This window comes from Phoxinus phoxinus, assembly GCF_949152265.1.
Source record: "Phoxinus phoxinus genome assembly, chromosome: 2".
NCBI lineage: Eukaryota > Metazoa > Chordata > Actinopteri > Cypriniformes > Leuciscidae > Phoxinus > Phoxinus phoxinus.
Genome location: NC_136877.1, coordinates 40176770 through 40199899, shown reverse-complemented (window position 1 = coordinate 40199899; position 23130 = coordinate 40176770). Strand labels below are relative to the sequence as shown.

General features: G+C 37.4%; 2 protein-coding genes across 5 annotated transcripts in view; one reads left to right on the top strand and one right to left on the bottom strand.

Annotated features, from left to right (window-relative positions):
* Positions 1 to 9082, top strand: part of LOC307011338 (urea transporter 2) — a 21328-nt gene extending 12246 nt beyond the window's left edge. For 2 of the 4 annotated variants that reach the window (XM_079636865.1, XM_079636866.1), the window contains exons 7-9: positions 5785 to 5916; positions 5992 to 6041; positions 6144 to 6923. In XM_079636865.1, coding sequence (XP_079492991.1) covers positions 5785 to 5916; positions 5992 to 6041; positions 6144 to 6320 — 359 coding nt within the window. In that variant the 3' untranslated portion in view covers positions 6321 to 6923. Of the gene's footprint in view, positions 1 to 5784; positions 5917 to 5991; positions 6042 to 6143; positions 7482 to 8978 lie in introns of those variants that run through there. The other 2 variants (XM_079636867.1, XM_079636864.1) reach the window with 2 other exon arrangements.
* Positions 7035 to 23130, bottom strand: LOC307011231 (protein O-GlcNAcase). The gene is made up of 17 exons (XM_079636666.1): positions 22791 to 23130; positions 20985 to 21036; positions 17060 to 17157; positions 15868 to 15998; positions 15499 to 15670; positions 15194 to 15292; positions 14154 to 14423; positions 13802 to 13888; positions 11682 to 12094; positions 11284 to 11458; positions 11067 to 11123; positions 10341 to 10426; positions 10070 to 10174; positions 9888 to 9979; positions 8968 to 9163; positions 8684 to 8840; positions 7035 to 8599 (listed from the first exon to the last, which is right to left on the bottom strand). Exons 1-17 carry the CDS (start codon positions 22831 to 22833, stop codon positions 8463 to 8465), a joined length of 2370 nt encoding a protein of 789 aa, XP_079492792.1. The 5' UTR covers positions 22834 to 23130; the 3' UTR covers positions 7035 to 8462.

Genomic DNA, 23130 nt, shown 5'->3' with positions numbered 1-23130 from the left:
TGGTCCTCACAGGGGCGAGGAGAGTTGAGGATCTGTTAGCAAGCAGTCTTTATTTAATAGACACAGAAACATGATCCAAACAGGAAGACAAGAAACACAAGAGAGACAACAGCTTTACATAGAGGACAATAAAGACAATGACTGAAACACAGGAGTATAAATACACTGGGTAACAACAGGCTTCCAATTAACAGGTGAAGGTGATTAGTTGGCATGTTGACTAACAAGGGTAGCTATAGAAACTAAGGTAAACAGGAACTAAACCACAGGAACTGAACACGGGTACAGCAACGCAGCAAGAAAAAAGAATATCAAAATGTGAAACAAAAAAATGCTAATTTCTGTCATATATGATTCTTCAGAAATCATTCTAATATTCTGATTTGGTGTTCAAAAAACATGTATTATTATTATCATGTTGAAAACAGCTCTGCTGCTTAATATATTTGTGTAAGCTGTGATAAGTTTTTTTTCCCAGAAGTTTTTTTATGAATAACGTTTGATCATTATGTGTCCTTGTTGAATAAAGGTATTGCAGTTTTTTTATGAGCTTTGGTACCATTTTCACAAGTAACAACAGATCTTCAAAAGCGCGCGTTTTTCAAACATTTTAGCATATTTTCAATTGTGTTAGTACAATACACAAAATCACAAAGTATCCTTTTCACAACACAAAATAACTGTTTCATCTTGTATATTGAAAAAAATTTTTTACAGTAACTGCCTTTCATAAAGCTCTTACTATCAAACTTTTAATTTGCATTTCTTCTCGTTCAGTTTAATACAGTTGTCTATTATTTAATCCAATTAACCTTAATGGTTATTCAATTAATCATATTTTTATAGATATTGATTATATAGACCGTTTCTATAGAACTTTGTCTGCAATTTACGATGTGAATAACCAAATGTAACCAAATGAATTACTTTTTACATAAGTGTTTTATAGAGTGAGTGAGTGAGTGAGTGAGTGAGTGAGTGAGTGAGTGAGTGAGTGAGTGAGTGAGTGAGTGAGTGAGTGAGTGAGTGAGTGAGTGAGTGAGTGAGTGAGTGAGTGAGTGAGTGAGTGAGTGAGTGAGTGAGTGATATAGAGCAGGATAGAGTACAAGGGAGAGGAAACAGTCAATGATTGTATAACATCAGAATGATCAGAGATGTATCAGCAGAACGGTGAAAGATGGCATTAAATACAGCATTTTACATTACAGTATTTATGCCATACTGTAAACAGATTACCATGCAGAGACTGCCACATTACTTTAACTCACCCTTCATCTGTGTAAAGGTGTAACTACAGCATAGATTCAGTCATATGGCAGTTAAAACATTTATTGTATTGCCAGCAAACACCTGTTCTAGCACAAAACCTCATGGCAGTTTCATTACTTTATCACAGCTTTTGATAACACACTAGATAGATACTATTGCAAACATCATGAATTCAATAGGTAGTGTAAGTGTATTTTCTAATGTGGCAACTGTAACCTGTATTACTGTAATTATTTCAGCAAAGGGTGATTTGACAAATGTATCTTGCATTGTTTGCTGTTGAATGAACTGATTGTTAAAAATTAAAATTAAATTGAAAGAAGATCATACTGTTGTGTTTCGGTGATTAAACCAAATGTTCTCATTACACATTACAATAATCTCGTGTTTGAAAAAATGATTATGTGTACTGAAATGTGTAGAACTGTAATGAATACATGGGATCAGGTTTTGAAATGATGACTATAGCTGTGTTACAAGTGTGAAAGTTTAGATTTTTGTACAAAGAGTTTTGAAAATGTACACTTGTGAAAATAGTACCAAAGAGAATAAAATAAAACTGTAATTCTTTCTTCCAAACAAAAACATCTGACTGTCCTCAAACGTTTGAATGATAATCTTGTAACTGTTGGACAACATGTCTACATAAAAAAATTATTATAGACTAACAGACAAACAGACAGAGAGGAAAGGTGCCAGTTCTGGTATACAACGTAATGGATTTTGACATTTCTTGGTTTCTGAGAGAGCAAGAGCTCCTGAGAGCAATTCCATGTTATGAAGGCGTCTGTACAAATAAAACGGGGTAAATTGAGGGGAAGGTGAACATGGCTTTCTTTGAAGGTTAACTGTTGAATGACAGAGAACTTGTGTTTTTTTATCTTTTGTCAGTCAGAATCAGGTTCAGAGCTTTCTTGTTAATGAACCCCGACAGAAAGACGATATCATAATACCCTAAAAATACTTGTGACATATTTAAGTCAATCTATTTTTTTCAAATAACATTGCTGAGTAATATAAATATATATTCTAAAGCCTTGCCTGTTTGAAAAAAAAAAAAAAAGTAAAAGTAAATTATCAAGTGTGAGCATGTGGCCATGCATATATATAAAATATTAGAAAGGCCTACTGTAAATAAGTCCTCTCAAGAGACATGTTTTTGAGTTTATCGAATAGATTCATGCAAAATGCATAAAGAGAGAGAGCATTAGAGAGAGAAAGAAAGATGATACAATAAAAGAAAGCTCTAGGGAATGGTGGGTGGTTAGTGAAGTCTGAAAGCTTGGACAGGAATGTGGGGACAGCAACTATAGACTAAAACCGAAATTCTGTAATGAATATACACTGCCACCTTCAGATCACAAACAGAACTACCATGAACCCAAGTCCACTTATATGCCTTAGTGTACTGTACACCAGATATCATTATTTTACAAAATACGCCAAAAATCAAAACGAACCTATCAAAAATCCTAAATGCATCATATAAGATGCATAATACCTCCTCAATGCCATTAAAATAATAACATATGTGTCAAACAAACATGTTTACTGTTTGCTTACTGTAAATGCAACGTGAATACAAGATTTTAGGGAAATGTGCCATGTTCAGAAAAAGCATAGGCCTACCTTTACTATTTTTGCAGTAGGTTGAGCTGAAGAAAAGAGTCCACAAGCATGGACCTCTGAATCTGAAGAGGATCTGTATATGGATGGTCTCTGATCTCTTGCCATATATTCATCAACCTTTATGCATAGAAGATCCAGAGCTGTTATCTTTGCAAAGAGAGGTTGCACAAAGTATTAAATGAAGGGGTGCCAATAGTTGTGGAATGCATATATGTCAGAAAGAAATTATGTTTATTGTCCCCGACACAAAATTTTGTAGTCCCATGTAGGCACTTGTCAGCAAAGTAAAAGCTTTAAAAAAATCTCAAGGAGGTATTACTGATGCATTTTATGTCATATAATAAAATGGGAAAATATCTTGAGCTTGTGTTAACATTGACCTTATTTCAGGCATTTAACGAAAAACCTATTGACTTTGGGATGATGGAACGGGAAGTGCAAAAAAAGTTAATCTAAAAAATAATCTGAAGTGTGGACTGTTAGGCCTTGTCCCAAATGGCATCCTAAACCAATTTCCTACAAATCTGCACTTTCGCGATGTAACGCTGCCTGCTTTGACTGCTGCAAATGCTGCTCAGAGCCAAATGACGTCCAGCTCTACCTCCATGGACCTAATGGCTGGTTTAGTTTACCGATAGGGTTATAGGTAGGATTAGGGTGTGGTTTGACCGTCTAGCAAGGGGGAGCTGACCTTCGAGCTCAACCCATTTTGGCGTGCCAAAAGCTGAATTGCTACAACAGAAACCCCTAACCCTGCCCCATACCCTGACAGACAGTTTTTGTGAACAATGACCTTTCTTCACGTCTCTACCTGTCGACACACCCCACCCTTTTGTCCTGCAGAAATCCACTCTTGCAGAAAGGGTATCAACGGCGCATATCAACCGCAAAGGGGGCGCTCACGAGCACACTTCTGAAAACGAAATGAAGTTTTAAAGGGATAGTTCACTTTGAAATTAAATTTTGGTATGTTTTAGCTTACCTCAAGGGCATCCAGGATGTAGGTGTCTTTTTTTCCGCAGTAGTTTCAATTTTTATATTTTTAGGTCAAACCGTTCTTGTCTGACAGTCATATTCAAATGTGCTTTCGCGCGTTGGCTGGCGCTGAGCCAGAGACGGACGTGCTCAGTGCTTGTCATATATCACAACTATTCAGTGTTTTCAACCACATAATGTTTATTTTAGGTTTCAGGCATTTAAAATCACATAAGTACTAGCAAACCAATGAATTTGAGTTTGTAAAATACACACAGATGTCTATGGAAGCGGCAATAATAATCCGCTTTATAATAAGCATTATAATAAGACGACACGTTTTATTCATATCAGATACACAATGTGTAAGTAGCTTTACATTTTACCCTATTCTTCTCCCAGTTAACCTGCCACTTACTTTCATGTATTTCGTGAGAAGTGGAGGAATTGACGTGTTGTAAATTCTCTGAACTGTGGCACAAACTAACATGGCGCCGCCCATCGCGCATACAGCTCAACTAACGCGATCGTTATAAAAGTGTTTAAACAACCAAACACATCCACATGCACATATTTGACAATCGGAATATCTGTGTTTCATGTTATATCTAACATATTGTTGAATATTTTGAATCAAAAAGAGAAAATTACATAAAAGCAGATCATCATTCATTCAGTGCTGTGTTGTGTTTGCGCTGTGTCACGTGACAAGCAATGACGCGTCACCATGGAAACGATAAAGTGACAGGTTCTAAATAAGGTCACCTTGAAAAACTCACGCTGGGGGGTCAGTTAGAATATTTTAAACTTACGAGTGAAAGGGTTAAAACAATTCCCCATCGTCCAAATTAAACAATTCCCCATCGTAAGTACACATTGATGGCCTAAGACACGAAACGAGCAGTTTGTGTGAGAAAACGAACGGTATTTATATAGTTTTTACCTCTTGTAACACAGCCACGTCCAAGTGATCTGAGGGCGCGGGCGCTTCCTTCTGTGTGACGTGTACGCAGACTGGTGCATAGATATATATACACTAGATTTCGCATTAAAGACATTCGTTCCAATGAACTGCCGTAGCCAAGGCGACATCTAGTGTATACATCTATGCACCAGTCTGCGCACACGTCACACACCAGGATGCGCTCGCGCCCTCAGATCACTTGGACGTGGCTGTGTTACAAGAGGTAAAAACGATATAAATACCGTTCGTTTTCTCACACAAACCGCTCGTTTCGTGTCTTAGTCAATGTGTCCTTACGATGGGGAATTGTTTAATTTGGACGATGGGGAATTGTTTTAATTTGGACTCTGTGTATGCTCTTTGAGACAGTTACCATAGACCTGCATGATATGACTGTCAGACAAGAACGGTTTGACCTAAAAATATCAAAATTTAAACTACTGCGGAAAAAAAGACACCTACATCTTGGATCCCCTTGAGGTAAGCTAAAACATACCAAGATTTAATTTCAAAGTGAACTATCCCTTTAAGTAACAAAGTTCAGGAGGAGCACGTTCAGGTAATCAACCAATCAGCACTGAGGAAGCCAGTATAAATATAGCCTTCCCTCACCTCTGTCCCATGACAGTTTCACAGCATCCCTCCACCACCACTTCACCTCACCCTTGGTTGGTTTTCTATCCCAGTCAAAAGGGGGGAGTTCTCTGGGTTCGGGCTAAATTCCGAGCTCGGAGCCCTCTCCAGGACAGCACGCCAAATACGCATACATTTCTATATCTGATTTCATGTACATGTGAACTCGTGACAATGACAAATGGACAAATGCACACGCTGCAGCCAATGTAAGTCCACAAGACCGTAAGTGCATATGTGCCATTTGGGACAGGGCCTTAGTATAACGTATTGGTCAATAACTATACTGAAGTTATCTCTGTTGCCCCCTGCAGGCATGTATATGTCGGTGCAGTACAGCTTTCTGTACTCAGGCCTCTCAGGGTTTAATGGTGCTCTGGGTTGCATGGTCGTGGGGGCATTTTTCATATTTAGTTGGAGAACACATCTCTTATCTATTGCAAGTGGTGAGTAATGCACAGATACATCCTTTGTAGTGTTGTTTTATTGTTCTACAACTAAATTATATATTCCCTCTGCAGCCTTACTTTCAGCTTACACAGACATTGCCTTGAGCAACCTGCTAGGAGTTGTGAGTAGACACACACACAAACAAGCGCGCACACTCTGTCGACCACATCCTCTGGGTTTCATATTCATCCAGTGTTTGTTTGTATCCCTTTGACCTGTGCAGGTGGGTCTCCCAGCAAGCAGTTGGGCTGCAACTTTGACAGGCACTCTCATGCTGTTGCTGACAGGGGAAAACCTGAAAGAATACAGAATCCCTACCGGAAAAGTAACCTCACCAGAACAGAACTTGCACTCACACAAGCAATGGTCTGCGGCCAATACAAATGCAACTGATGCATAGTGTTTAAATAAATGCATATATCATGTAGAAATATACCGCTGTGACGGCACATTTAAAACGATATACTAGAAAATCCATTTATTCAGGAAGAATGGATTAAATTGATCAAAAGTGACAGTAAAACACTTTTATAATGTTACAACAACAAAAAATCATAGAATCATCTTCAAAAATACAGAAAAAAATGTATCGGTTTCCACAAAAAGTATTAAGCAGCACTGTTTTTAATGATAATAATAATAGATATAGCTGAAAGCAGCAATTATCAGGATTTAAGCGTTTTAAGGCCTTTAAGCGCATGAGATCAGAGATGGAAAGACATCCAATACAGGCAATTTACTCAGGAAATATGTTTTTTAAGCGTTTTAGTTTAACAGTTATAGTGCCAGCTATGGTCCGATCTTGATAGAAGTTGGCATGCTTCTTTAGAGTCATATGCTGCATGTGCTCACCTAATTGAATATAAATTTATATACATACTGTGTGTGTATACATATATATATATATATATATCAGATATTACTATGGCAGTGAAATTAATACAATGTAAATATAAAACATACCAATAAACAAAAGAGACATTTTTCCAGAAAGGAAAGATTTTAATGATGCTGTAAACACGTTTTATTCCATTATTACAAAAACCGCAGTTGTACTGTACCATAATCTTTAAAAACATTAAATGCAATCAATTTAACATTTAATATTACTACCTAAGCTTAGACCTTTCAGTGTATATATCACAATTCTGACATTAAAACCTGCAGAAATAGTGAAAGTGCTCTAAAAATTTAAAACTGGATGCTTTAAAGTTAGCATGCACAATCAAAAGTGTCTTTTACCATAAATGTACAAAAATACTAGAAACAATAGCAAAACAAAACTCTAAATCAATGAGATTACATCCAAACAATATCAAATCAATGGAACAAAAAAGCAGATTTAATCATGTAATTCTTTTATGATTGCCCATGGGGATTAAAGAAGGCTATTGATTAAAGATCAGAAGGCATATTATTGAACTTGTGGACAGACGTGCATACAATGAGTGAGCGATTGAGTGTGTAAATGTGTATAAAAGGACAAAGTGAGATGGCTAGAGCTAACAATTGCCTCAGAAAATTAGTGAGTGTGTGTGTGAGAAAGAGAGAGAATTCATTCAAAGGAAGAGCTATAAAAAGATACACCATGATTCATCAATCTTGTAGCAGTGGCGGTCAGGGCTTCTTCAGCACGTTGGAGGAGCTATTATGTGTCTTCAAGAGTCTGCTTTGTGAGCATGTCCATGACTGGCTGGAGGGAAGATTGCTTGTGTGTGTGTGTGTGTGTGTGTGTACACTGAATACAAAAGAGAGACATTGTGCTTTTTGCTCCTACAGCCATCCACAGCTGCAACACAGACACTTTCAATAAAAAACAGCAAGTTTTATTACCTCCCAAAAGCAGAGCCAAAGGTTTGTGCGAAGACTGTGAACCAATAGGAGAGCTCCAGATGCACAGTGCAGTGAGAAAGCAAACAGATCGCTAATTAGTAAAGATGAAGCTGTAAACAAGTCATCACTATTAAAGTATCATTTTGTCTGGTCACACCAAGTTCAATGTGACTAAATGTCAGGAAATTATAAAAGAATCACAAAAGTGCCTACAGACAATCTCTGATAATCCCACAACTACTATCAACTGTTTTGTTTTTCTTAAACCACATATCTATACCTACATTTCACTAAATTCCTGTCCTATTATTCAATGTTGTGGTTTTTGTTAAATGTTTTCATACATTTTTACTGTGGCTTGCACTATTATAAATAAAATATTAACAAACAAAACATTTTCACACTGAAACAAATCACAATCTGTCCAATGCCAAATTTTAGTTAGTCTCAAAGTCAGATCATTATAGTATGATATTTTTTGATCTGATCGTAGATTTGATTTTGGCATGCAGTATGCATTGTTTAACTAGATTTTTTTTCCTGCCAAAATTCAGACCTGTGAATCGACCTTAACACTTCACCAAGCGCTTTCTAAACCCAGCCATTTTTTCGAAGTACAACCATAACCCCAGCTCTGGTCTCAAACATGGCAACATGTTGATCTAAAAACTTGATCAAAGACTGGATCCTGTGTGTTTTGACTATTCGCTTATAACAGCCTCCCTAAAACTACGCCCTCTCTAGGTTGTGCTTCTCCACGGAGGATCTCCAGAAATCCCAACTTTGTCAGAAATTCCATCCGTAATCCATCTGTAGGCTGGACCTCGCAGAATACACCCTGTGAACCTGAGGAAGAAATACTCGGTTATCAGGGCTAAAATCTTCAATAAAAGGCTAAAATGCTTCAAATTACAGTAAGTGTTAGCTCACCGTTAGCTTTGAGGGCCGTTAGCAAGGCCGTGAGGAGACTACGACTGACGCTACAGTCCACCAGATCAGGAAGAGCCTCAAGCCTAAGCTGAGATGGGAAATGATATAGCAGGGAGTCTGGGTAGTCGTGTTCTTCGTGGAAAAACAGCAGCGCCTCCTAGGGTTTCAGGGAGGAGAAAGTGCAATTCAAACCATGTCAGGATTAGGGTACTACTGCACCATTTTAAAAGTACTGTGGTATAGTTGTGTCTCTGTGTAGCTTTGCGTTTAGCTGTAACTCTGACCTTTGTTGCAGTATGTCCACTGGCTCCATGGGGGCGTGAAGGATATTTGTCCCTCATAGCAGGTAGCCAGGTGGCCTGACACCGTTTGGCAAAAGAGCGGACATCCAGAATGCCCACAGCGCACCCACATACACCTAGTTCATCCTCCAGAACTAAGCTGTACTCTGGGCACAAGGCCAGAGACGCACCCAGACACCTGAAACACAAACAGGTGGATATTTCTCATATACCTCAACTGATTTTCAGGACTAAGAAGAAATATATTAAGGCATTACGCTTGAGTGCAACCTTCCTTTTCAGCTATTTTCTCACAGAATCTGTCTTCCCTATATACACACAACCGTTTGTGAAAGAAGTCTCTTATGCTCACCAAGGCTGCATTTGTTTGATCAAACATACAGTAAAAACAGTAATATTGTAAAACATTATTACAATTAAAATAACCGTTTTGTAGTTTAATATTTTTTAAAAATGTCATTTATATTTGCGATGCCAGAGCTGCATTTTCAGCAGCCATTACTCCAGTCTTCAGTGTCACTTGAAATATGATGTACATTATAAATGTATTTAATGTCACTTTTGATCAATTTAATATATATCCTTGCTAAATAAAAGTATTAATTTCTTGAGTATGTATATAAGTAATGATTATGTTGTATTTTGATCAATGTAGTGTCATAATTTTCAAATGTTTCAATCTAATAAATAATAAACATCAAATGAAATGGCTTATTTGTGTATTGTGATTTCAAAGTGCAAATGTTTTGATTTTAAACTTCTTTTGTTTATCTCAGGAATCAGTGACTGCAATTAGATGATATAGTTTCTTAATTCTTACTCAGACGGAGGCATCTATTGAACAATAAAGATAATAGAACATTTTATATGTGGGCTGTGATATGCTTGAGAGCAATTCTTGCCTGTCCCCAATGAAGTCTGGATGGGAGATGGCAGTGTCCTGGCTCGCTTTACCCCTCTGATGCAACTGATGCACTATTCGGTACAGCTCCACCTAAAGTTTTGTGAAGAAAACAACAACGATAAGAGTCATAAATGTATAATGAGGTGCGAGTCAGTGGGTTAACAATTATGCTTGAGTCACCTTGTCTTTTTGCTGGAATGGCCGTATGTTGTAAAGTCGAGATGTGGGGAACAGAGGGGGAGGGTGACTGAATAACTCACTGCTGGTCCCCACAGGCAGAAGCATCTGATTCACACCAACACCAGAGAAAGAAAGAAAGAAAGAAAAAAACAAGAATGAGACAGGAAAAGATCAAGGAGACTGTAAAAAAAATCTAGCAATTTATACTAATTTAATGAAATTCATAACTGTTTTTTTTTTTTTACTGAATCATTAATTATATCATTCCCACCTGCACCTCTCCAGACAGCCCCCCTTTAAACACCCATGGCTCCGCCTCCACACCATGTAGCTCCGCCCCTGAGGAAGCTCCACACCCTGTCAACAATTTCAAAGCGTCAGTTTTTATGCATCATGCTACTGTTCAATAGTTTGAGGTTAGTCCAATTTTGTTAATGTTTTTAAATGCATGAAGTCTCTGCATTTATTTGATTAAAAAACTGAGTAAAAACATTAATATAGTGGAATATTATTATCAGTTTTCTCTTTTAAAATATTTGAAAATGTAAAGTATTTCTGTGATGGCAAAGTCGAAGTTTCAGCAGCCATTACTCTAGCCTTCATTCTGATTTGGTGCTCAAAAAACACCTTTTTTATTTCTTTCATTTCTTTTTTATTATTAATGCTGAAAACAGTTGTGTTGCTTAATATTTTTTGTGGAAACGTGCTAAAAAAATCCCAGGATTCTTTGAAGATTAGAAAGTTCAAAAGAACAGCATATATTTTGAAAAGGAAATACTTAGTAACATTATAAATCCCTTTACTAAAAAATCTCTTTAAAAAAAAAGGTGTTACTGACCCCAAACTTTTGTACAGAAGTAGCGCAAGAGAACATAACCAGTCAATGATGACTTAAATTTCTGTATTTTCCTCACACGAAGTTAGAATATGGCTTCAGAAAACTATGCAAAAATGAATGTGCTACAGTATATACAGCATGTGCATGTTTGACACTCACAGTGGAAGCAGTTTTTCCAAGAGTCTAGCGGAAAACCTTCACTCAGTATACGGCCCTCTGTGAAAGGAAACATGCTTGTGAAAAGATGGGAGATGAGGGCGGGAAACTGGAGGGAAGGGCGATCTACAGGACAAAACTTCAATGGTGATTCACGCTCAAAACACATGAGAAGACAAGATCCTCTCTTCTTAATCATCCATACTACAGTATCTCTCACCTAGCCAGCAGATGAAGGCCTTGGCCACCAGCAGGGTGTTTCTCAGGTCCCAGATGTAAGGGTAAAGGTCATAGAGAACAGCCCTATTGATGCTGTTCACAACAGCACTGTGCAGTATTGCCACATCATCACACACGGCCAGAAAACGGCCTGCACAAGCCCGCCAGTCCTCTACCTGAGATAGCAAGAGATATATTAACAACAGAAAACACAAAGTACAACACATTCCAACACAAATATTTAAATAAAGAATTGGGGTTGTCGAGCACATTAAACACATATTATGAACCACATCCATGTTGAATCATTACTATAATTTCAGTAGCATTCACAAACAGATCGAATGACATATGAATCAGTGGTGAATAGAAAATATGTAATAAAAAGGATGTTTTCACCTTCCGTGGCGAGGCCTTCTTGCCGTTGACACTGACGCAGTGACAGTTGGCTTTGAGCCACGTGAGATCCTGCAGGAGATTCTGAGCGGGTGGTCCGTGTTCATGTGGCAGGTAGTGCAGGCCAACCAGCAGTCGGACCTGGGCCTCGCTGAGAGGAGCCCTCCCAGAACACAATCCCCTTCTAGAGCTCTTTTCATGGCTGGTGCTCCTGGAGACCTGGTTCTCCCCAGCTTTCAGATCCTGGCTCATAACCGGGTCTGCTGGGATTTCATCGCTAGCAAGAGCCCCTGTGCTCTGGGAAGAGGTTATGGGACATTTGGGCTGGGCTTCACATTGATTGTCTGAGCTGTCGGAGGACTTTGATTTAACAGAGAGTTTTGAGAGCTTGGGGTCTGTTGGCCTCAACTGGCGTCCTAAAAGAAAGATTTCAGAAACTTGTGTGAAATAACTGGACTAAAAGATCAGATTCATGTCAGCAAAGAGATTATTTGTGACCTGTGAACAGCGTTGGGGGGTAACGCATTTCAAGTAATGTTACATAAATGAGTTACATAATCAGATTACTTTTTTCAAGTAACTAGTAAAGTAATGCATTACTTTTAAATTTACAACAAAATATCAGTTACTTTTGCGAATTAGTAATGCAAGTTACTTTGTTTTCCCATTTATTGACTGACAGCTCTCTTGTCCCCATGTTGAGAAAAATCGTATGTGCAGAGACGTTGTGTGTAAACATGATGGTTATTGTAGTTCTAGACTAAATGTGAGCAGGCATTTACTCATCTCACTTAAACAAAAAAAAGATTCAGTATTGCTCAAAATGAATAAAATCAGAGAAATGCAAAATCATACTCATACTACATAAACCTCCAATAAATAAATATGTTAAATAAAACAAATATTTTAATGCATTTGATCTCACTTTATTGACCGATGTACTTGATGCTGACCCAAGCAAAAATTACTTCAGATTTTTTTTTTTTTTTTTTAAGTGTTAAACTTACCTCTCCTGCATCCTATTCTTCTGCAATCCAGAATGTCAGCACAGGTGAAAGGTTTGTTTGAGCTGTGCCCTCTACTGTACACATGTGAATTTGCATTTCCTTCAGCCTTTTTTATTTTAATTTTGGTGTGAAAGGGCCTTTACATTTGTCCAAAAATAAAACTTTTTTGTTATAAAAATAGAAGCCCAGCCTAGCTGAGAAAAAGTAATGCAACGCATTACTTTTCTTAAAAAGTAATTAAGTGACGCAATTAGTAACTTTCTAACTAAGGGAGTTACGCAATATTGTAATGCATTACTTTTCAAAGTAACTTTCCCCAACACTGCCTGTGGAAGACTAGGAGTGCCACTTAAAAATAAACTGAAGAAATCAATGATTAGTTTATTAATTCAAATATCAGTTTGTAACTAAAAGTAAAACTATTAAGAATTGTTTTTGTTAATTGAAATTAAGCTGAAATCAAATTAAATTAGAAAAACTTTAATGACAATTAGAAATATTGATTTGGAAACTAGCTGAAATACGTTAAAGTATTTAAATTACTAAAACTACATATACTTAAAATATATATATAAATTAAAAATAGAAAAATGTAAATGACAAAAGCATAACAAAATTACAAAAATTTAAACTAAAATTTAAATATAAAAATTAAAGCAAATTCAAAATATGTAAAAATACAATAATAGTATAAATAACACTGTCAAACAAAATCAATATGATATAATAATATATTTTCATTATTACATTTTATTTCATAATAAAGACAAACTAAATGAATTAAATGTACATTCATGTAGATTTTAAAACAGTTTGATTCATTTAAATGTAACAATTTATTTTACAGTGATTTATTATAATAAAATATATATTATTATTATTAATGGTAAAGTGATTTTGTAATTGAGTATTTTATTGTTAAAATAACTACATTTTTAAACATGAATTGAACAGCTAAAACTAACACAAAAAAAACATGTTATTCCTACTTGTGACCTCCTACGCGTGTATTAAACTCAGATGTGATAAATAATTTTAAAGGTAAAGTGTATTGTCTGTCCCAGTTGAATATGGGTAATATAAGGGTGTAAAACTGTGTAAGGGTGGATGTTGTACCAGGCTGTAGAGGAAGGCTGAGTTCCTTCATCCAGTCTTGCAGGGCGGCTGACAGCGCTCTATCCACACGATAGGCCTCTTCATCACCTACAGAGGTCAAACTGTGTCATTGACGCAAGGAGCAGAATGTTCCTCTATACACTTTATTTTATTTTTTTACATTTATGCACTTGGCAGATGCTTTTGCCCAAAACAACTTTCCTTGCATTCAAGTTATATATTTGATCATTTATGCATTTCCTGGGAATCAATCTCAAAGCTTTGGCATTGCTATATATATAATATATGAGCTTCTCTCTGTTCTCATTCCTCTCTATCCTCCTTTACTCTGTATGCCCCATTCTGCTCTCACCTTTCCCCTCTTCCTTCACTTCTTTATGCCAGCTTCCCAAGGTATGCAGAGGGATGAAGTTGGCTTCAAACTCGCAGTTTGGATTAAGCAGCAGACCCCTCAGATGAGACCTGAGTCCGGGGGGGCGGCCCTTAAAAGGCCCCAGGAAGACACGTCGGGAGTCATAATCATTAGCATGGAGGTTGTCCCAAATGAGTGGTGGCCGTCGAAGCACCATCTGAACCTCTGCTAATGATTCGGCACTCAGTTCCCGTGATATCACCTTATTTCCTACAGGAGAGTGAAGGACAAAAATGTAATGTAATGTTATAAATGTGGTTTACGTTTATGTAACCAACTGAAATTAGCTATGTTTCCATCCACCTATTTTTATGCACATTTTGGGACATCGCATAAAAAAGATTATGGAAATGCCAAGATGCGTATCAATTCTAAAAAATGTGCATAAAAAAACGTTGAAAAAACTCAATTGAGGTGGACATTTTTTTATCCGATAAGAAGACTTGCACATGAACTATGATGGAAACACATTTACTGAATAAATAAATTCCCCCCGATGCGCAACAAAATACTTGCATGACTTTGCCTCAACAGAAGATGTGATTGGATAAATGGACCAGTGGACCTCATCGCACACATCTCAAATGTTGGGTTTGGTCATTCTGAAATGCATGAGCCAAAGTCTGTCATCAAAATGCTTGGCTGGAATTCCCTCCCAGAAGCTTCTCACATGATTGCATTCACAAACACCAGCCATCCGAACGCAAGATAACATCACAGCGTTCATGGCGATATGTCTGCGTGCTCTGAGACGCAAGTAATTTATGATGTACAAAAAAGAGCCACAGTGGCTTCCCCGATTACACAAACTTCTATTTTTATTACATACTGTATATTTTGTGACAATTTCGCAGGAAGAGACAATTATTCTCTTGAACACATGGGATGGAAACTGTGCTTTATTCGTTAAATTTGCAACTTTGGATGAAAACACAGCTATTGTGTGTGAATTTTCAAAGGACACTGGCACATGTCCTCACCGGTCCAGATGACAGAGATGCCAGGGAGAAGATCCTCCCCAATCGTCAGCATGTAGGGAGACTTTGACACGCTAGGAGAGCACAGAGAACTACAGTACTCTAGAGAGAAAAGAAATAACAGCACAGAACTGTTTTATGGGAAGGAATGAGAGAAAAATTTAAGGAAAGACAGAGAATGTAGATGGGGTATTAAGACGGGAAAAGCAGTATTTCTTTTCTTGCAAGGTATCATTAAATAAATTTGTCACTCCATTAAAATGATTTTTGTTCTACTGAACTAAGCTTGATATTATGTATCGGCCTACCAGTGGGACAGAAAAGGAAGACAGGTGGTTCCCCCAGGAAACGGAAGATCTCATTGGCCACGGTGACCTGGGCGTGAGCGAATGAGGAAAAGGCCTCTGTATCTGACTGGCACATGGAGTGATCAATGTCATCAAATAGGAGGGCAAAAGCATGACAGCCCAGGTCTGACACCTAGTGGTGAAATTAAAGAGAACAAAGCATTCATGAACTTTACAAATTAGTCAAACAACAAAACAATTGTGCAGATACAGAAGTTGGAACAATATTAACATGAAATAACTGTAAACTGTAAAAATATGTCTTTGATCACAACAAAGTGGGATAAAAATGAAAAGATACAGAGGCAGAAAACAAGTGAGTTTGCTTACCTGTCTGAGTTTGCGTTTGAGTAGTGTGAGGTCACAAGAGCTGGAGAAGACGATGTCCTGACCCGGAGAAAGAGCGTATACAAACGTCAGACCCCTCGACTCTGCTTCACACACCAGAGCTTTCAACTGAGCTGGAGACAGTGAGAGAATGAGAAAGTGAAAGGTTTCCAGGTGTGATATGGCCCTAAACAACTGTCATGGATAAAAGCTAGCAAATATGGCACCTTTATCATGCTGGAATTGCACTATATTATTGCAATACTAATGATTCATTATTCATTACAATAAATATATCAAGTTTTATACAGGTTACCATATGAAAGCCTACACTGTAAAACAATTATATGATCAATAAGATATGAAGACATATGTCCATCTGGACATATCGTCCCCTTGGAATTATAAGGTTCTATCTGACATTTTTGTCAAAATTGAGTTAATCACATATTCTTATTCTGTGACAACTTATTTACATTATGTGATGTTGTTTTTTAAGTTGTGTACATTTTGGAACTTTTTATTTAGAAAATAAAAAGGTTCATTCTACACAGTCGAATGGAATGCAAAAACTTTAAAGCTCAATATCTCAAAACCAGTCAGAATGCAGATAGAACCTTATAATTCCAAGGGGACGATATGTCCATGAAGACACATTGCTTTAACTCATCAAAATAAGTTATACAAGATTTTTTTTTTTTACAATTACAAGAACTAATTTTTTTAAGTGGGTTTCACCCAAAAATGAAATTTCTGTCATTAATTACTCACCCTCGTGTCATTCCAAACCCGTAAGATATTCGTTCATCTTTGGAACACAGATTTAAGATATTTTTGATGAAATCCGAGAAGTCTTTCTCCTACGCTGCTGATCTAGTAAACACAGTCAAAGACTTTAAAGGGACAGTGCAGCTCATAATTGGCCAGCTCCAGCGTCAGCATCACACGCATGCACCGTGGTGCTCACGTGAACAACGTCGACCAATAATGAGCTGGCGTTCTGACCTAGAACCCAGAAGCGGGTTTGGAATGACATGATGGTGATTAATTAATACAGAAAAATATTTTTTGGCGGGTGAACTAACCCTTTAAGTTGAAATAACTTAAACATCCAAGTTGATTGTACTTAAGGCAGGAACTTTTTTTTTTACAGTGTAATGACAAAAAAACTGTAACCCCCCATACTTCAACATACCCTCTTCCTCTGCTGAATAAACTTCCCTCCACAGTAACCTGTGCTTCAGATCATCTTTAGGGCCATACAGATATGTGTTCAAACCCCACATCTGCATCCTGAAAGGGACAATGGGTGCATCATAGTAAGAAAAATAAGTTCAGAATTTAGAATGGATCATGCTATAAGAATATTGTGTAAGAAGAGAGAGAGAGAGAGGGTGGGGGGGGGAGAGAGAGAGGGGGAAAGAGAGAGAGAGAGTAGAGAGGCAGAAAATAGAGACGTCCAATGATCTTGCATAATTAATAATATAAGAGGTCACATTTCCTGCAGAGAATGAGTCTGAGTTTAAAAACAGCAAATGGTCGATTCCTTTGCAGAGAAAATGTAATGGTCTGCCCCTCTATGAATTCCAATCTATCTGTAAAAAAAAATCATTTATTTGCAGTGCAATATTTTATTGTTATTTTTAGTACAACCATTACCATGCCAATGACAATGTTCTCTAAACAAATATTGATATGCATTATCAATGCAGAGTTTTAACTTGAACATTCAAGTCACAAGGGATGCTTTTTTAATTAACTCCTTTTGATGATATAGAGGTCACATTAAAACTGGGGAACTTCTTACCATGCCTTTATTGTTTGTTTTGTAATGGATTTAATTATTTAAATCCAAATCTTAATAGTAAAATCTTTCATTTGAAAAAAAACTGTCAATCTACATGACCTATCATACACAATGCGGCGTCAGGCATGACGCAAGTGTTTTTTGCTAGTTTCAGCCCGACACAGTTATCTTTTTCACGTCCTGCGCCACGTTGTTTAAATAGCAAATGCATTCGGGCCCATCTGTGCGCCCATGGGCGTGTTGGTCTGAAAATGAGGTGTGTTCAGGCGCATTGTTGGTGCGTTGCTATTTTGAGGCAACTTTAATAGACTGTACCATTTTTTTTAGACTATGCGCTTAGATCGTTAAAATAAGGCCCAATGAGTGAAGAAATTGTTTTAATTTTTCCCTTTAAAAATAACAAAAAAAATTCAGTTTGTACGTGGTAACCATTATGTCAGTGAGATGAAATATATGATACTAAATGTGAAGAAAATAAATACAAATTACAAGTTAGTTCACCCGAAAATTGAGGTCGAGTGATTAATGGCAGAATTAAAATTTTTGGGTGAACTAACCCTTTAAATGTAAATTTCATAATCTAAAATATCAAATAAAAAATATCAATATTGTAATGCATAATTTACAATCAAGCCCTACATTTGCCAAAATTATTAAAAACATATTTAATACTACTTACCAAACATGAAATGCCAGCTATTACATAAAATTAAAGGGCACCTATTATGGAATTTTGAAATTTACCTTTCATGTAGTGTGTAACATAGATCTAAGTGAACAAAAACATCCTGCAAAGTTTGAAATATGAAAGTGCACCGTGTATAAAGTTATTGTATTTCAAAAGTGAGAGTCGACTCTGAGTCATTTTTATGAATCGTTAGAAGACCGAAGCTTTTTCTCTGACTAGATGACGTCAACTTGTCAAGTTATTTGAATACGATACGCCCACTTATTGCGCTCCAAGGCCAGCAGGGAAAACATCATGGCGACGAGACGCTGTGTTCTGAAGTGCGATCTGCCCATAGACAGTAGGATCTGCCCAAGGAGGAGCATTTGAAGACTAAGTGGCTACAATTCATATATACAACTATACCACAGAAGTATAGTCCGAGCCTTGTGCTTTGCTCGCGCCATTTTGAAGACGATTGCTTTTTAAATGCAATCAAACTTGGATTCGCGAGCCGCCGGCTGATATTGAAGGAAGGTTCAGTTCCAAGTGTATTTGCATCATCTTCCTCCTCCGTATCACAACCTGTAAGTGTTATTAATAATTTTTGCTTTTATATTTTATGTAGCATGCTTAATTATTTTGTTTGTTGTGTAAGCACCGTTTAGCTTCTAGGTCTTCAATGACAATTGTATTGAGATATGTGAAGTGTTTGTCGTTGTTTTCGGAGTTGTCTAAAGAATAGAGTAATACCTCGTAGAAAGGTAACTGCATTTTTTGTGTGTAAAAACGTTATGTTTATGCATCGGGCTAACGCAAACAAAGACTGATTGTGCTTTTACAATATAAACTCTGGGCTATGCTCGCTAACATAACATTAAATTATTTATCTTATTTTTCGTTTTTTACTACAAACTATAAAGCAGTGGACTATAATCATTATTATAATACAATTTAATTGATAAAAGCATCATTGTACTCCGTGTTAAAAATAAGTATTATCTCTGTAAACACTGCTGGGTCATCTGACCAATCAACGCAGATTAGCGTCGCGCAGAGGAGGGGTTTGAAAAACGAGTCGTTGAACGAATCATTTGGGAGTCGGTGAGCAAATCAGGTAAAAATAAATGCATATTATACGAAAACAAAAGTGTTTTTTGTCATTGCATGCATGTAAAACTGTTGTTGGGGACTCCCACAACAACATTAGGAACATTTTAAATGTCATAATAGGTGCCCTTTAAAGACTTATATCAAAGAATAAGAAATGGGAAAGAATGAGTGAATCATATGCAATTAATCAAAATTAATAAAATAAATTTAAGTCATAAGAAGCTGTAAGGGAGGAGAACTTGAGTTCAGCTAATCAAACACAGATCTGCCAGTCCATGCCAGCTGACTGGGTAAAGTGTGAGTTTGTTCATAATGCAGCAGCAGAGAGAGAAAAACTGCTTTATGACTGAAGGGGAGCAGGGACTCAATACAGGACAGCATACAGGATGCCTGTTTTAGATGCTGGTGTGTTGGTGTCACCATTAGGCTTCTTAGCTATAACTAAACCAAGAAGACTTCCTAGGTTAACCAGGTTGGCCAACTCAGTTTTGCTGGCTTCTTAAAATAAGTTTAAGAAAATAATATTTAAAATAATAAGATAATTTTCAAATAAATGTTTATTATTATTATTAGCATCTTATTTCTACTTTAAGTCTTGCTCTTTTTCTACTTCACCCTTGCTCTGATTCAAAGATGCAAGGGAAAATGGACTTGGTTTCATCATGGTGTATAAAGATGTGTGAAACTGTGGCTCAGTGGAGTCATGCTGGCACCAATGTCCAGCCATTAGTCATAAAAAGCCATTTGTCTCTCTGCCCACATGCTTTTACACCTCTGCAACACACCAGCTGCTCTGTGCTGCCCCCTGGGCAGCCTTACTGCACTGTTCTGATACCACCGTGTTATCAACATGATCCACATCAATATATTACATTGTATAATCCCAGACTTATTTTTAAGGGATCTTCTATCGCGCTACAATCCATCGCGCTCTTTAAGATTGCTAAATTCGAGGCTTCTGGTCGTACCTAGAATATCTAAGTCCACTAAAGGAGGGAGGGCGTTTTCACATCTAGCTCCTAAACTCTGGAATAGCCTTCCTGATATTGTTCGAGGCTCAGACTCGCTCTCGCTCGCATCTCTTTAGCCAAGCATTCACATAATGCATCTCATACCTTTTATACTACAGTTAAATCAGATCAAATGCATTCATATTATGAACAGCAGCTATGCTAATTATTTCCCATCTGCTTTTTTGCTGTAAATAGAGTTTGCCAGCTCCAGTTATGTATCCAGCCTCTCATGGAGACTTCAGATGCCCCAACGCCTGTGAAGAGACGACTCAACGCCGGCGATATGTTATGCCATAAATTAATACATGATTAACTAACTGTATTTTTTCTATGTACATTTCTGAAATGCATTTTCTGTAAAGCTGCTTTGAAATAATATGTATTGTGAAAAGCGCTATACAAATAATTTTTTATTGAATTGAATTGAACTTATAATATGTAATATTTTGTGTTCTTATAAAGAGCAATCTCATCATCCCATTTAACTGTGTGCGTGTGTAGTCACTGATCCAATACTCACCATTGAAATAGTACCTTCCTTTGTTCCATTGACCAGGGTCTCCCATAGAAACCTAAGGAGTAGAGTATATATATCACACATGCAGACACACACCTGATTTTTTTCTCCATTTACACAAGGCAGCATTTCATAACCGTCACAAATCTTCAGTATTTCTGTTCTTTTCCACCTCCTCTTCACTGCAACCCACTCAAAACAGGCGGGTTTTGGGCAGACTCTGAAAAATGGGCTTGGCACATCCATCCCATACTGGACCCATTATATAATACCGGCCAGGGTCATCACCAAAGGTGTGCATAAGGAAGCAGTGCAGGATTATAAACATCAAAGTTTTTTTTGAGGCACTCTTAAGCAAGTAATCTGCATAGTTTTTAGGGTTGTCAGATGACTCTGATCAAAAAGTTTATACATTCCGCTATTTTTACAGTGTTTTCTGTACAACATTTCACAGAGACTGCCATGACAAGTCTTGGATTTGCTCTGAACACTCTCTGAACACTCTTTCTGTCTAAGTGGGTACTAGTTCTTGGCCAGAATAAACTGCGATGAGAAGCAGATCTACATTGGTTTCTGCTTGATTGTGCAGAAAACATGAAATCTGCTTTCGAATAATAAAACATTTAAATACACAAAATTATAGTAATTCATGAAATAAAAGTATTTATACAACTATGGTACATATCATTAAATATGTTACATCCATATCTACATTTTCAATACGCATCCATCCTCAATACCTCTACTGAGAGCTAATGAATACATTTTGAAAAATGTTGAAAAGTTGTCACTGACAGTGTTTGGGATCACACATCATTATGTCATTCTAGCATTCTCGATTTTGCAGCATTAAGAAAGACAGTGGTTGGTTATAATTTATTATTCATGTTGGCTGCCATGCTGATGGAAAAACATACCACACATATTTTCCTGCTTGATTTGCTTCAGTAATTATGAATATAAAGTGATTGGCCCTACTGGTATGTGAACAATACATTAAATAATACATTAATTAACAGAAAATAATGATGTTAATGTTCATATCTTAATATCGAATGCCTTGTAGTCACATTTAACAGATAAGAGATGGGTAACGGAAGCCAGCTGAGAGCTGTGCAGGTAAAACCTCACTCCCCTGATCTCAAGAGGCAGGCTAGCGGATGCAGTCTTTAGCGCGCCCGCATCCCATGCCGGAGACCCCGATTCGAATCCCGCTCAAAGTGGGTAGAGTCAGACTGGTTACACAACGATATAAACAACTTTGATGTTATAGATCATAAATTGCATGATCCCTTTCACAAGTTCTAGCTACAAGTTTGCAGCTGTAAAACATAAGTGGGTCAGTAAGAAAAGGCTACTGGAATCCCGCAGGGTTCACTGGGGGGAAGTGACAAATTACCCACCGAGCCAATAATGTGACACTGAGCTACAAACAAGTAAGGCCAATTAGGAGATATATGCACAACATGCATGCATATGTGTGTGTGTGCACTGTGGATGGAGATGGAGATGTGTGTGTGTTACGGTTTCTGGCCAGCTGCTTCCTATCACACTCCAGTATAAATATGGAAATAAATACCCAGGATGCTCCACGTCGGCTTAATAAGATGAATTGCATGCACTACTAGCCCATAAATGAGAAATTGGTTAATTCAGTATGTCAGTATAGCGTGGCTTATTTTTTCCCCGTAAACAATTGTAGTAAATAATGCTTTGAAGATACATAGTCAAACATGCATGTTAACGAATACATCTATATGTGTGGCTACCATACAAGCATTCAGAATAATGATGTGTGCGTAAACTTACCCTCAACAACCCCGCATAAAAACTCGTGTCGTCCCTCCATCATCGCTATGATTGTCTATCAGGATCAGGATGGGGATTCAGTCTCTCCGGACTGAAGTCTTCAGCCGCGCATCCTCCCCTCCGACACACACAGAGCGCGTGAACTGAACCCGCAAGCCATGATGAGAGATATGAATTGCGTTTATTATTGCATTTATGTGTTGTTGTTTTCAATCTTCAAACATGGGAAAACTATCAAACGTGGTCGTTTCTTGAGTAGGCTAGGTGAGCTCGATTCTGCCTCCTGTCTATTCACTCAGTGCACTCTACGCAGTGTTGCCAGATATCTCAAGAGAAACAT

Bases quoted from the DNA above. Each gene is read 5' to 3' on its own strand.
- LOC307011231 (XM_079636666.1), bottom strand. From the start codon at position 22,833: ATGATGGAGGGACGACACGAGTTTTTATGCGGGGTTGTTGAGG. The intron at 15,293-15,498 runs GTAGGCCGATAC...TTTTCTCTCTAG, and splicing joins CTTCCTTTTCTGTCCCACTG to AGTACTGTAGTTCTCTGTGC. The intron at 9,164-9,887 runs GCAAGAATTGCT...TTTGTGTTTCAG, and splicing joins CCAGACTTCATTGGGGACAG to GTGTCTGGGTGCGTCTCTGG.